This window comes from Mytilus californianus, unplaced genomic scaffold (genome assembly GCF_021869535.1).
Source record: "Mytilus californianus isolate M0D057914Y unplaced genomic scaffold, xbMytCali1.0.p SCAF_2, whole genome shotgun sequence".
Taxonomy (NCBI): domain Eukaryota; kingdom Metazoa; phylum Mollusca; class Bivalvia; order Mytilida; family Mytilidae; genus Mytilus; species Mytilus californianus.
The window spans coordinates 52,409,891-52,424,952 of NW_026262668.1; the positions used below are offsets into that span (position 1 = coordinate 52,409,891).

General features: G+C 31.6%; 1 protein-coding gene across 2 annotated transcripts in view; it reads left to right on the plus strand.

Annotated features, from left to right (window-relative positions):
* The first annotated feature begins 451 nt into the window (after window positions 1-451).
* Window positions 452-15,062, plus strand: part of LOC127729997 (uncharacterized) — a 55,760-nt gene continuing 41,149 nt past the window's right edge. The window contains exons 1-3 of one of the 2 annotated variants that reach the window (XM_052238002.1): window positions 452-901; window positions 8,753-8,902; window positions 10,354-10,656. In XM_052238002.1, coding sequence (XP_052093962.1) covers window positions 685-901; window positions 8,753-8,902; window positions 10,354-10,559 — 573 coding nt within the window. In that variant the 5' untranslated portion in view covers window positions 452-684 and the 3' untranslated portion in view covers window positions 10,560-10,656. Of the gene's footprint in view, window positions 902-8,752; window positions 8,903-10,353; window positions 10,657-15,062 lie in introns of those variants that run through there. The other variant, XM_052238001.1, reaches the window with a different exon arrangement.

Consider the following 15,062-nt stretch of genomic DNA (forward strand, 5'->3'; position numbering starts at 1 on the left):
TTTCAGCAACCCTTTACAAAGGCCGTTATGAATAAAATATTGCGCCGCCATTTTTTACAATAACATTTAATACAGTGTTTTGTGTTTATCAGGGTTTTTTATTACCTTTTATGTTTAATGGTGATATCGTTGACCGACTCTTTGTATTTGTGTTAGTAAACATAAACATTGTTATTGGTTTTGTACATCGCTGGTCTTCGATTATCAGAAAACTGTCGTAAAAGATATCAGGCTTATAATTTATTTAAATTTAACAATATTCTGCTTTACGGACGTCCATATTTGATTTTTTCTAATAACAGATGAACCAAGTTGTGTCATTTAAAGTATTTAGATAATTGCTCCAACATTGTGTAGTTAAGTTTTAAGTAAATCTAAACTTTGTAAATACTTATATATATAGAATCCAACAAAAGCAAACACTTGAACTGCAAGGTTAAAACGTAGGACATAATAAGTTAAAAAATTACTGGCGTATAATAATAGGTTTCATGTGACTATTTAATTACATATCGTTTTAGAAACCTAAAGTTTACAACAATTATGTTCTTCTCAAACGTATTCCTATAAATCAATTTTGTTTTTTTCGGAAAATAAAATTTAAAATTGACTTTAACATTTTTAATGAAAGTTTCTTCAATGAATTTTTCATAAATATTACAATACATTACTGAGATATATGAAATGGAGAAAAGGAAACATAAAGGACTTGTGGGTGTTGTGTTGTTCTTCTCTTTACTTGCATTTATTGCTCATGGAGTAGCATTTGGTTTACCATACTGGTATCGCCAATCTTTAAGTAGTAGTATTAATCTGTATGGTGGATTATGGCAAATTTGTGCCGAAATATCAGGAACTTTCACATGTACGGAAATGACTCCATGGGACAGTGATCTGTCATGTGAGTATTATTTTATTAATTTATTCATTCAATCATGTCTTTACTTTTTTTAAATTCATTCATTGATTCGTCCTCTCTTGCATTCATTGGTTCGTCCTTTCTTTCATTCATTGATTCGTCCTTTCTTTCATTCATTGATTCGTCCTTTCTTTCATTCATTGATTCGTCCTTTCTTTCATTCATTGATTCGTCCTTTCTTTCATTCATTGATTCGTCCTTTCTTGCATTCAATTTTAGTCAAAATTTATTATAATACGAATCGAATAGGCGTAGTAATAAGCACCAGTCTTGACAAATCTTTAAAAAATGAAATTTGTTAAGGAAGAAAAATGTAAAGAAACCTAAATATTTTAATATACCGAATATATTAAACCTGAATATTTTAATATACCGAATATATTAAACCTGAATATTTTAATATACCGAATATATTAAACCTGAATATTTTAATATACCGAATATATTAAACCTGAATATTTTAATATACCGAATATATTAATCGGTCAAACATAGCACATGTTAAAAGCCTAAACATGAATTGACAAACTTTCTCGATGAATATTACATTAGTTTTGACTTCAATTCCCCACAATTCCGTGATATCATATGTGTCTTTAACGTAGCTTATATAAGTTTCTTCTATGCAAGATTGAAAAGTACGCATCTGGATATATCAAAACGCTAGAGCTTGTATGGGCTAACATATCAACGATAAAAAGCACAGTTGCAAAAATCTGTTGCAGAACACTATACTGAGACAAATCTTAATGTTCCTGATAATCATACAATAAACCAAAAGATATGCAAATGTGAACAATATGCAAGTAAACCATCTTTAAGAGCAGCTTATTTTTTGACAGAAAGATTAAAACATTATCATCGCATCAAGATGTACTGCTTGAAATAACAGTGTAAATTGAATATTTAAAGGTGGGATTATCTTTGTTCCAATCATAATTACTAGAACACACCCGCGAAATCGCGGGCATTTAGACCTTGGTTGAAAGTATGTAAACTGTTGTAGGATGAATTTTTGTAAAAGATTACATGCAGAGGCGGATTTAGAGGGTTTTATCAGGGGGCTCGGACCCCACACCCCCCCCCCCCCTTTGTGGGAAAAAAATTTGATTATATAGGGAATCAATGATGCATGACAGGAGCGGGACCCCTCTTAGGCAGTCAGTGCCCCCTTCCCCCCACCCTTATGAAAATTTCTGGATCCGCCACTGTTATGTCTGGACAATTTCAGAAAAGGTATCAAAAATCATAGGTACTTGGAGACAGGACAATATTTTTAAGCCCTCTCTCTTTTTTCCAAAGTCCGTTATTTTTTTTATTTTTTTTCTGATGAATTCCATTATTTTCGCGTTTCTGTATACTATGAACATACGTATATCATAAATAAAGTGTATGTGCTATTAACTATCAATTTCAAGTTTCTTCTCCACGGCGACCCCTGCTATAATCTATAGAGAGTCATAGTATAATCATAGTATACATGAAGATAAACGCGAAAATGATTGTCCTGTCCCCGAGGACTTATGAAAATTATTTGTAAGTTTAAAACCGGAAGTCTTGTCTATGACTAAAAAGTCGGTCTGATGACGGAAACAATATCCGGACGTCTTTATTTTCGTTTTTCTCCCCAAATAACCCAAACTAAATAATAATAAGAATGGATGACAAATGCGACTATGCAAGGTACCTATAGGACACAGAGGCATGGTGATTTATTTATTGTGGAAGGAAGAGAAGCGACACACAAAATGAGGTCTTCTCGTTTAATAGTATAGAATACGACCATATAGATCACTCATTTAAATTGATACGGTTTTTTTTTTATATTTTCTCCAAACAGTTTGTTGGGTAAATAAGAGATAAATCAAAATTAATTTTTGATTTCGTCTTAAAATATCATAAATTAGCTTCAAATTCAAATATAACGACTTGAGTTTTTTTTTTTTTTTTTTTTTTTTTGTATTTCACGATACAAGATTTAAACAAAATACGATATTATTTGTAAACAAAATCAAAAATTTTTAGCATGAAAAGGACATGTCAATATTACACAACATGGCGAATTTACTATACTGATGAAAAGTTAAAATAAAGCACCACCACTGTTTGTTTTTCCCGATTTAGATAATAAGTAGGCTATATTTTACAAAGGTCGGAGTGCTGTCCCCTTGACGTAATGGACGTGTGAATTTTCAGAGAGACTAAAATCATCAAAAATGTAGAATTCACGAAAAGAACGAAGACAACCGATATACCATAAGGAACAGCATTAAATATACTACATGGTGAGAAGAAGAGAATAAACGTATGATAATGATTTAATTTTTCACCTTTTGTGCAATTTATTTGAAGACAGCACTAAAAATAGAACATTACACCTACATATAATGAGAACAATTCACTAAGTCGGACAATGTAAATTAATTGTTTGTGTGAGGTGTTGCAATCGGTCATCGAAATTGGACTTTGGACCCTGTGATCACTTGACCATGCGTTTACCTATAGTTCTAATACATATATAATGTCACTTAGTGAAACACGTCAGCTCTTGGAGGAGAGTAGAAAGATTGTAGAAGAAAAAGGGGGGGGGGGACCAAATCGTACCTCTACTTTTGAACACCTTTATAAATCTAGTATCAAGCATTGATAAAAGATTGCAGTCGGTAGAGAAAGGCATTGACATATTTGGTGACATAAAAATATTATTACATCTCTGACAAGTCGAGTTATTACTACTGAGAAGGGCTTAAAATCATGCCAAGGTAAAATAACTGAACTTGAAAACAACATACAAGGAGTAGGGAATTTATTTGACAACCTAAAATCTCAATGTGATAAAAACAAGAGCCTCAATGACAAGAATACCAGTGAAATTGATAAAGCAAAAACAAGCATTAATAAGGTTTCCTAAGACATTTCTGAAATCAAATCACAAGGTAGAACTTCGACTGAATGTAACTGCCAAGGTGAACTAGAAAATCTTAAGGAAAGAGTGCTTGACTTACATTGTCGGTCTATGAAGAACAATCTTATCTTTACTGGTCTTTACGAGGTAAGAGATGAAAACACAGAAGAATTTCTTCGAGATTTCCTCTATAATGAAATTGGTATTGATTACAAAATTGAATTTGGTAATGTCCACCGTTTTGGACGCAGTCAACGTGGTATGAGACCAACCGTCGCACGATTCATATATCAATACGATTTGCAGTATGTACTAGATAATGCCTACAGGTTACAAATTACTAGATATGGTATCAGACAGCAGTTCCCGAAAGAAATAGAAGACAGGATGAAGCAATTGTATCCTATCATGAAGGAAGCCAAGTACAATAGACGAAATGTGAAACTTGTACGCGACCGACTCTATATCGACAATGAACTGTATGAGATACACGATGACATCGACACATTTGACCGCCATGGTAATCCGGAAGAATGTAACGATGCCCCGCATATTAACGAACAGTCAACGCCAAACTCACAAGGGGATCGCAGATCCATGAAACGGCCTCGAACCAGCTCAACCCCTTCACGCATTTAGGAGCGCCAAGTGCACCACCTTGAGACGTCGAACTTAAATCATAAACTTGGTGCTACATTTAGAAAAATTGACTATGTAAATAATACTAGTGTAATTAACGACGTTCGTATTGAAAATAGTGATCTAACATTTGATTTGTCTAGTTGTAATATATTTAGTGGGCAACAATATAATGTAATAAACACGTGTACTAATGATTATAATACAATAGATATATCACCCAGTAATATACCTGTAGAAGGGTAATACATGTATTGATGAAATATATGATCAGATTGATATGATTTTTAATGTAAATGTTGAGATTGAAAATGCAAATATTTTAGATGATGAGAGCCCAAGCCATTCTCTAAACAGTGAATCTTTAGATCTGTCTCAGGAAAAAACTACAAATATTCAAACCATAAACCTTATTTACATAAATTGTTGTGGCCTAAAACATAAGTTACAATACCCAGAATTCGAAAATTTACTACAAAAACATGATATTTTATGCTTTGTCGAGTCCAAAACTGACGATATGGATGAAATTTGTATACCGGGATATAAGGTAAAAGCCAAAAATAGACGTAAGATATCTAGAGTGAAGTCCGGTGGTATTGTACTCGGGTATTGGGAAAATATTTCGAATTGTATCCAAGTAATTGAGACAAATAGTAAATTTGTTCTATGGTGTAAGATTTCAAGACTATTCAAAGACGGGGACGTTATCCTCGGTGTTGTGTACATACCACCAGAATACACTGCTTATTCATCACCTGATGCTTTCGGTGAAATTGAAAGCGAGTACCTAGAACTCTCATCCAAATATGAAAATATATTTATGGTCGGGGATTTTAACGCCCGCACGGCCAGTGAGAAAGATTATATTTTTATTGACGAAAATGATAAGAATAATGAGTTAGAAGGTGTATCTATTAATGATGTATGTAACCTAAACCTTTTTAATATACCCATAGATCGTAATAGTATGGACAAAGGGAAAAACCGTTACGGTAATCAATTACTTGAGTTATGTAAATGTAACAGTTTATTTATTATGAATGGAAGACTAGGTACTGATAGAGTTGGAAAATTTACCTGTAGAAACGCAAGTGTAGTAGACTACTGTTTAACATGTTTAAGTAATATTAATTTTATTGAAAACATTATTAATTTGAACGTTTTAGAATTTTCACATTTGTACTCAGATGTACATTGCCCTTTGTATATGTGTTTGAATTGTTGTCTGTAATCAATCTGTAAATGAAGACATTGAACAGAACAATTTCATTAGTCAATCATTTAAAAGAGTTAATAAATGGGATCATGAAAAGAAACCTGAATTTAGAGAGAATTTAAATTTTGAAAAACTAGACAGTTTATTACATGATTTAGTAAATGTAAATTTGGAAAGTATTAATGATGACATGGTAAACTATTTTGTGAATGAGATCGGATTAGTCCTAATAGAAGCCGCAAGGGAGACTTTAGGAACAAGACCAGACAAGCCAAAAAAACGAGCATCCAAAAACAAGGGAGATAAACCTTGGTTTAACCTTGAGTGTAAATTTGAGAGACAGAATTATAGAAAATTTAAGCGCAAACTGAAGGCAAGGCCTTCGCCTTTATTATCTAATAAAGTTAAAGAATCTGAGAAAAGATATAAAAAGGTCATGGACAAGGCTATAAAAAAACATAAAAAAGATATGACTCGAAAATTGAAAAATCTTAGATCTCAAAACACCAAAGAGTATTGGAAAATTTTGAACTAACGTGAACATTCAAAACAACCGAATATTAATTTTGAGGATTTACTCAACGTTTTCAAAGAGCTAAACTCGGGTAACTCAGATCCAATTGACTTGCCAACTAATGATACAAATTTGATGAGTCAACTGAATGATAATTTGAATAGTCCAATTACGAAAGAAGAAATATTAAAATGAATTAAGAATTTAAAAAATAACAAAGCTTGTGGTTATGATATGATTATTAACGAATATATTAAGACTTCTGGCGATTTTTTTATTGATGTTTATGCTGCATTGTTTAACTTGATTTTTAGAACTGGAATAGTACAGTATCTTGGGTGATTGGAACGATCAAGCCATTATATAAAAACAAAGGCAATAAGTTTGATCCTAAAAACTATAGACCCATTACTATTGTAAGTTGTATGGGTAAATTATTTACAGCTATTTTAAGTAATAGACTTGCAAGGTTCTCTGATGAAGTTTTACTACTTAATGAAAATCAGTGTGGATTTCGAAATGGTTACTCAACTTGTGATTGTATCTTTACACTACACTCTTTTTTTGAAATTTTGAAATTAAAAAAGAAAAAAATGTTCTGTGCTTTAGTCGATTTTGAGAAAGCATTTGATACAGTGACTAGAGATGCTTTATGGTATAAGATGCTTGTAAATAATATTAATGGTTATATGTATTAAATTATCCATAACATGTATGATGATATAAAATCATGCTTGTCATACAATGGTGAGAAATCTGATTATTTTCCAAGCAACATTGGTCTACGCCAAGGGGAGAATTTATCCCCTTTTCTTTTTTCGCTTTTTTTGAACGATTTGGAAGATTTCTTTTGTAAAGGGAATTTGATAGGCTTAAAAACTGTATCAGATGCCCTAGAAGACGAACTAAACATATCTGTTAAACTGTTTGCAATTCTTGACGCTGAATCAACCACAGAACTTCAATTACTATTAGAAAAATTTGAATCATATTGTAATGTTTGGAAAATGAAAGTCAATGTAGACAAGACTAAAATCATGATTTTTTTGTAGTGGTAGACAACCTGTTAACCTTAAATTTAATTTTGGTAACTCTGACTTAGAAATTGTTAATGAGTTTATTTATCTTGGGATTTATTTTTCTAAAAATGGCTCATTTAAAGCAAATAAGAAGCATTTTGCAGAAAAAGCTACGAGAGCCATGTATGAAGTTATCAAAAAAGGGAGAAAGCATGGCTTATCAATAAGCTGTCAATTAGATTTTTTTGATAAATTGGTTAAACCTGTTTTACTTTACGGCTGTGAAATTTGGGGATTTTGAAATAATGATATATTAGAAATAGTTCATTTTAAATTTTGTAAACTTCTACTCCATCTAAAATCTTTACCCCGAATTGTGTTATATATGGAGAATTAGGACGTTATCCTATTAGCTTAGATATCAAAGTTCGCATGATTTCATCCTGGGCAAAGTTGATTTTTAGCAAACCCAGTAAATTATCAACAATAGCATACAAATTAATGTTTAGTTTATCTCATGGAAACAATGTTAAATTTTATTGGATGAAATGTATAGAATCTATTCTTAATGATACTGGTTTATCTTATGTATAATGGTTAATTCAAACTTGTATAAATGAAATTTGGTTTAAGACTGTTGTTAGAACATCTCTCCAATATCAATTTAAACAAACATGGTACTCAGATATTCAAACGAACTCAAAAACATTAAATTACCGCCTTTTTAATGAACTTTTCGGATTCGAAAAGTATTTAGATATTTTGGTACCCCGTGATATTTATACTTTATGTCAAATTAGACTAATTAACCACAGATTACCGATTTGAAAGTGGTAGATGGAAAAAAATTCAGAGAGATCAGAGAATATGCGAACTATGTGACTTAAAAGATCTTGGATATGAATTCCACTATGTAATGAAGTGTAAATTTATGGCTATAGAAAGACAAAAGTATATTGATAAAAAGTATATTAATTATCCAAATATATTTAAATTTAAGGAAGTAATAACTATGACAAAACAATCATATTTAAAAAAAGCTATGTACATTTATCAGGCATATTAATTCATGTGTGTGTTCTTCTGGCTAAATTCAACTTAGATTTGTAAATAGTGTACATATTATGTTTATTTAATTTATAACTGTACTATTCATTACATGTAACTTCTGTATATCATTGTATTGACGAAGGTTTGTCAGAATAAAGATATATATATATACAAAATCAAGCTGTTGTCGTTGGAGCACATCCTGGGAGAAGTTCGTTCATGAGCACTTTCATATTGAGGCTTGCATTCGAAAACAATTAGCTGAATAAAGTTGACACCCTCTATGGATTAGTTGTACACACAATAAACAAGGTGGAATTATAAAAGACAATGATTACAAATGAGACATAAGATGTTAGAAATCAGGACCTAGTTTTCGAACAAAATCATTCACAATAAAAATGCATATATTGCTTAACAATGTTTCACTACGTTATGATTTTATTGTATAAAATGCATTTCAATAGATATACTATCTGTATTTCAGGGTATCAGAGAACATGTCAAGGTCTAACGATGGGTGCTTCCCTGTTTACATTAATTGGAGTGATAACACTCATCGTAAAGATGTGCAAAGGATCCAAACCTGTGTGCAAAAGTGGCCTAGTTGCTTCATGTTTTCTATTTTTTATTGGAGGTAATGTTTTATTTTTTTCAATAGTTTTATCGGCATGAGTATGCGTGAAATCTTTACCACCCGACTCTAGGTAAATAATTTTGATCAATAAATCTGTGTTCGTGTATAAATTCTTTTATTATACTTCATGTCAAAATACCAGATGTTGATTGGTTAATACGAGGGAGACAGTTTACTCTATTCTATGGTAAATACTCTATTACCCTTCATGGAGACGATTGATCAAGTGTGCGCTTTATTAAATACAACTCTTTCCTATGGCAAATACTCTATTACCCTTCACGGAGACGCTTGATCAAGTGTGCACTTTATTAAATACGGATGGTTGTTATGTACAAGACGTCATAGTTTATTACTTTGAATTTGAAATTTAATCGACAGTAATAACAGAACATTCAGTATAATAAATTAAATAACACATATCTGAGAGGGTGATAGAGCAGATTGTTACCCCTCGAAAAGACATTGTCAACCTTGGCTTCGCCTCAGTTAACAATGTTTTCTCGGGGTAACAATCTGCTCTATCACCCTCTCAGCTATGTGTAATTTATATAATGTTACCTATTCTGACATCGGACGTCTTTTAAACTGGGTTTTACTATGCGTATTGCTATGTGTTTGTTTATTCCACATTGGCTAGATGTATAGGAGAGTGTTGAGTTCTCACATATTTAACCCTGACGCATTTTTTGTGCCTGTCCCAAGTCAGGAACTTCTAGCTTGCATTAGTCTTGTGTGTTTTTCTTTAAATTTTGTTCCATTTGCTTGTTTCGGAGTTTTTTGTGCCGTCTATTTCGCTAAACTAGTAAACATTATTGTTTAGGAGCCAGCTGATGCCTGCCTCCGGGTGCGGAATTTTCTCGCTGCGTTGAAGACCCATTTGTGGCCTTGGGCTGTTTTCTGCTCTTGGTCGGGTTGTTGTCACTTTGACACATATAAATAACAGATGTTGTATAGAAAGGAACCTTTAGATGCCAAAGGTTACACATTTTTTTAGATTAGCCCCATGTTATAGTTAGTGTGGTTTTTTAGACCGTTCTTATTTGACAAATTTTCAGAGACTGCAGTTATCACTGACAAAATTCCAGGTTAAGAACTTTTACGCGAGATTGCCTCGAAATTAGGCTACACATGTGGTTATTTTAGTATTCAACCAGCCCCCTTTTAATTAAAATAGTGGAAAACGTATATATGAGTTCAAAACTCCTAAAAAATATTAAGACATGAATAGTGCACACAATCTTTAAAAGATTTTAAAACTCATTTAAAACCAAGAAAAAAAATCATGATCTTAGTTTAGGAAATAGAAAGAAATATTGTTAAAATTAAAAGTAAGTAATTTTTCACGGACGTGGTACATATACGTATAAGTACTCCAAATAAAAAGGCACGTAAAGATGTTGGTGTTTCTGAACAGTTTTATACTATAATGCATTATTTACATTTTTTAGGACTGATGATTGGAGGTGCGACCACAGTGTGGGCATTATACCAGGCGGACACAATTACAGAAAACAAGTCTTATGCTTTTTGGATCGAATGTGGCGCTGGTGGATTTTTCATCTTATCTGCAATCCTGCTTGCACTTCCAATTTATGCTCCAGAATCTTCCGTCACGCCTACAACTCAACAAAATCAGCGTTGGGCAAAATCTTAAATTTATTTTTTTGTTTTATACTTTTACTCTGTTTCCTGTGGACGTTTCTATGTTTGTTTACTTTAGCTCTGTTTTGATAAGTAATAAATACATTTTTAAGAAGTCTGTTCTTGTATTAAATGTATACATATCGGTCACTTTTGTTGTTGGAATAAATAAGAAGGAAAAAGAAGGAGATGTAGGGGTATACGTCAATATACAGCAATCTAGCGACGAAAAAAATCAACATAATCAAAAATTGAACTAAAATGTGTCGATCACCTAGGTATATGTGTGTTTTCAAAAATTTCCACCCTCTAGAACGTAGACTAGAATATAATGCCTGACTAAAATATCTTTTTTGTTGATGTATTGCTCATCATTTTTCTGGTTAAAAAATTGTCATCTAAGAGCAATAATTCCTATAAGAAGAAAACTGACAATTTCATAATGGTCATATTTTATCTAGTATCTATAACAGTTTTCAAGACAATAAGCAAAAACGCAATAAATTAGAGAAATTGTCATTTAAGGGCAATTACATCAGTAAGGAGTCCGACTGACGATTTCGGCCATGGTGACTTATTTGTAGATCTTGTCTTGTTGTTGATGTTTATGATATATACATTTTTTTTTCTACCTTTTATAGATTTCAAAATAGTAGACAAAACACATCAGATTGGTAAAATCGTAATGTAAGGACAATAACTTCAATAAGGAGTCAACTGACGATATCGTCCTTGTAGACTATTTAAAGATCTTGTCTTGCTGGCCAATTTTGCTATTTAAAGTTTTTTTCTATCTGTTATGATTTTTAAGATAATAGACAAAAAGCACAATCTGTTACCAGAATATCTCGAAACTCAAATAAAGAAAATTAATTATGTAATAAGTAAATTAAATACAAAATATTTGACAATTTGACACATTTTCATGCGCAGATAAATTGAATATATATTTTATATTGCGTTTGAAGCATCCATTCAGCTAAAATGCATAACATTTTCAAAATATTTTTTCACCAGCTTGTTAAAGATTGTCATTCTGCAACAAAAATGACAAGTTTTCCTGCTAGCAAAATTGTAATAGTCAACTGAAGCACATTTTGTATGAAGCGTTGAAGCTTATTCCGTTGAATACATGATCGGTTCACGGTAGGTATAGTGTCCATCGGAGATCCAGTTTTTCGAGTGAATCGATCCATTTTTTTCAATTGTAGATCAGGTTTTTTCGAGTAATATTACATACAATCGAATCAATTTAATGCTGTTTCGCGTATATGATAGTTTTATTCATGACTGTTCATTTTATTCTGAATACTTAACAGGTTTTGAGCACAAACGAAGCACAATTTTCTTGTAGTTCACTTACAATTAGGTATTTTACATTGTCCGTGATTTTTCGATAGCAACTTTTAAAATGGTTTTTAAACAAATGGTCCGGGTTTTAAAAAAAAAATGCGGACAAGAAAGAATGCATTCTCTGGCTTAAAAACTTACTTTTTATAGTTTGTAACTGTAATTTAATATTATATATTCGTAATATTACTATGTTGATCAAATTGAATCCTTTTCAATCTAATGACAATTTTCTGTTCTGAAAACATTTTACCATAACCGTGTAGTATTAATATACATTAGAAATTACTGGATTCTTTGTAAAACTGTCTTTAGAAGCGAGAACAGGGGTCTAATAATCTTTTCAATATCATTGCATGCTACAATATTTTTTTACAGTAAATAATAATTTATGATTTATATATATTACAGTGGCGAAACTTGGAGTTTTAAAAATAAAGGTAACAAAGCTAAGGGACAGAAGTGTAGCAATATAGCACAAATGTTCTACTTAAAGAGGCCTGTCACCACCCAAGCACCCCCTAAAAAATACAATTAATCCGCCCCTGTACTTGTTCTTATTGACAATACATTTTGAATTGAATGGAATATATAGTAACCAATGAAATAAATAATCTGTAAGCTTTAATATGATCCATTTGAAATAATAATAAGAAAAATGTGTATACAATATCGTACACCTCGTTTATTTAATTCATGACTTTCGCAGAGTTCCGTAGATATACATTGTTAATTTTAATGACTAGATAGAGGTCCGTATTTTTCATTTTTCTGAAGCACTGCTAACTGATGGAAAGGAAGCTATCATGGAGATTTATTGCTGTGTGACCAAGTATAACATTCGTTTGATCATACTCCTCATCACAGTAGCAATACTTGAAAATTGTTCGTGTTTTCCTTTCTTAGAATGTCCATATTTTGTTGAATCGACATCGATATCAGTATGTTTGGATCAATACAACATGTGTATCTGGGCGATGACTTGTTGGATAGTTCCACCATATTTACATGGGCGTGGACATGTTTGATCTCTTCAAATATACCAATCCCGGTGTCCATGCAGTTTATAAGATGTTGCAAACAATAACATATACACATATGCTTTTTACGAAAGTACGTGTTACATGTATGTAATACAGTATTATCAAACTGGTTAAATGCATTGGTTTCGTGATTTGAAAAGTACTTTATTTGAACCTTTATATTGTTTTTTAAACGTAATCGCACAGACATACAACATTTTAAGCTATTCGAATTTTGTTTAAATACTCGATCAAAACCTGGACCGCACTAAAAAAAACCCGGACTGCTCTCAAAAAAACATGGACATATAAAAATATATTAATTGTAAAAATGTCCATGTCAATGCAATAACAAGAATTTTTATAAAATGTCTGTATATCTAAGGATATATAGATTCCAAATATTCATTTCCTTTGACATTTGCATTGGTACTTGTATGAAAATAGCTTTATTCTACATTTTGGAATAAAATCTCTGATGCATGATTTATTATTATTAATTGTTTTGGCTTTTAACTAGCTGTCAGTAACTGCGAGTACTCTCAAATCGCACGTCCTTGTTAATTTGACCTGTTGATACTATTTGTAATGCTTTTTTATTATTTAATGTTAACATGGATCTTGGCTATATACCAGCTTTGATTATTTGGAATTACTAAAAATTTTCACTTCTTCGTACTATGAACATCAAAATTATTTCATTTCTCCCTAAATACTGTTCTTGCACCTGTACAGGAAGTTTTATCTAGCACTAATTGTATAGTTTTGTTGTTGATATTCACCCCATATGTACCAAGTGTTAGATTAGTTTTATTGATATAAAGAAATTTCTTGGTATTCCTAAACGGACGATTTTATACACACAGAGGAAGAAGTATACTTAACAACAAAATTATTTTCATTTACCTGTGTATAATATGACGCAGGTTTTTTCAAAAGTGATGATTTTCTAAAAATTGTTTAAAATTTCACAGTAGTATCATACTTTAACTTTGTTTAAACCTGTTTATTTACTTTTGATCTTAATTATTTATCCCTTATGATTTTTATTAACTATGTATTTGCATTCAGGTATCACAGATCAAATTTATTCGTTCATTGTGTGTTAATTTGCGTTTTTTGATTGAGTTAAGCCTTCCAATTGATATTTTATAGTGTGTCTTTCTATGTTGTGTTATACTATTGTTTCAGAAAAGGGAGAAGGTTTGGTACCATTAAAACGTTTAATCCCGCTGCAAATGTTTGCACCTGTTCTAAGTCAGGAATCTGATGTACAGTAGTTGTCGTCTGTTTATGTAGTTCATACGTGTTTCTCGTTTCTCGTTTTTATATAGATTAGACCGTTGGTTTTCCCGTTTTAATGGTTTTACACTAGTAATTTTTGGGGCCCTTTAAAGCTTGCTGTTCGGTGTGAGCCAAGACTCCGTGTTGAAGGCCGTACCTTGACCTATAATGGTAAACTTTTATAAATTGTTACTTTGATGGAAAGTTGTCTCATTAGCACTCATACCACATCTTCCTATATCTATTATTAAGCTTAATTGAACTTTTAGAACACAAAATAAAGTAGGGGGATGATTTCTCTTTATCACCAATACTAACTTACTTTACATGATCTTGTTTATTAAATTTAAGCATCTATTTCACGTCTTACAAAAAAAGAAGTCTGTTTGTTTACATTTTTGATCATATTCACTCGAAAAAAAACAGGACCAAATCACTCGAAAAAAACACGATCCCAGATGGACACTATACCTACTGTGAGTTAATAAATTGAAAAGATATGATAGAGAGATGAATATTAAAGTGAATTTGTAAGTAATTTTAAAACAATTATGTCATGTTGTATGTACTACATGTACAAAAATGCTATGAAATAAAAATATTGTTGTGAAAACTTTCAATTTAAGTTGGGTTCTAAATAGTCCAATTGTTCTGTGTCACTTGGTCTCATTTTTGGTTTTTGTTAATGAGTTCACGCTGTCTTACTTTTTTATTGTTTTATTTATCTGTTTATCAATTTATTCATTTATTTGCATTCGTCCTGTATTGTTTTTGTCTTCAAATATTGTCTATCATATGTGCACTCTACTTCTATCTCAGAAAGGTGTTCTTGATAGAAGTTAAACTTCCAGAAATTGACT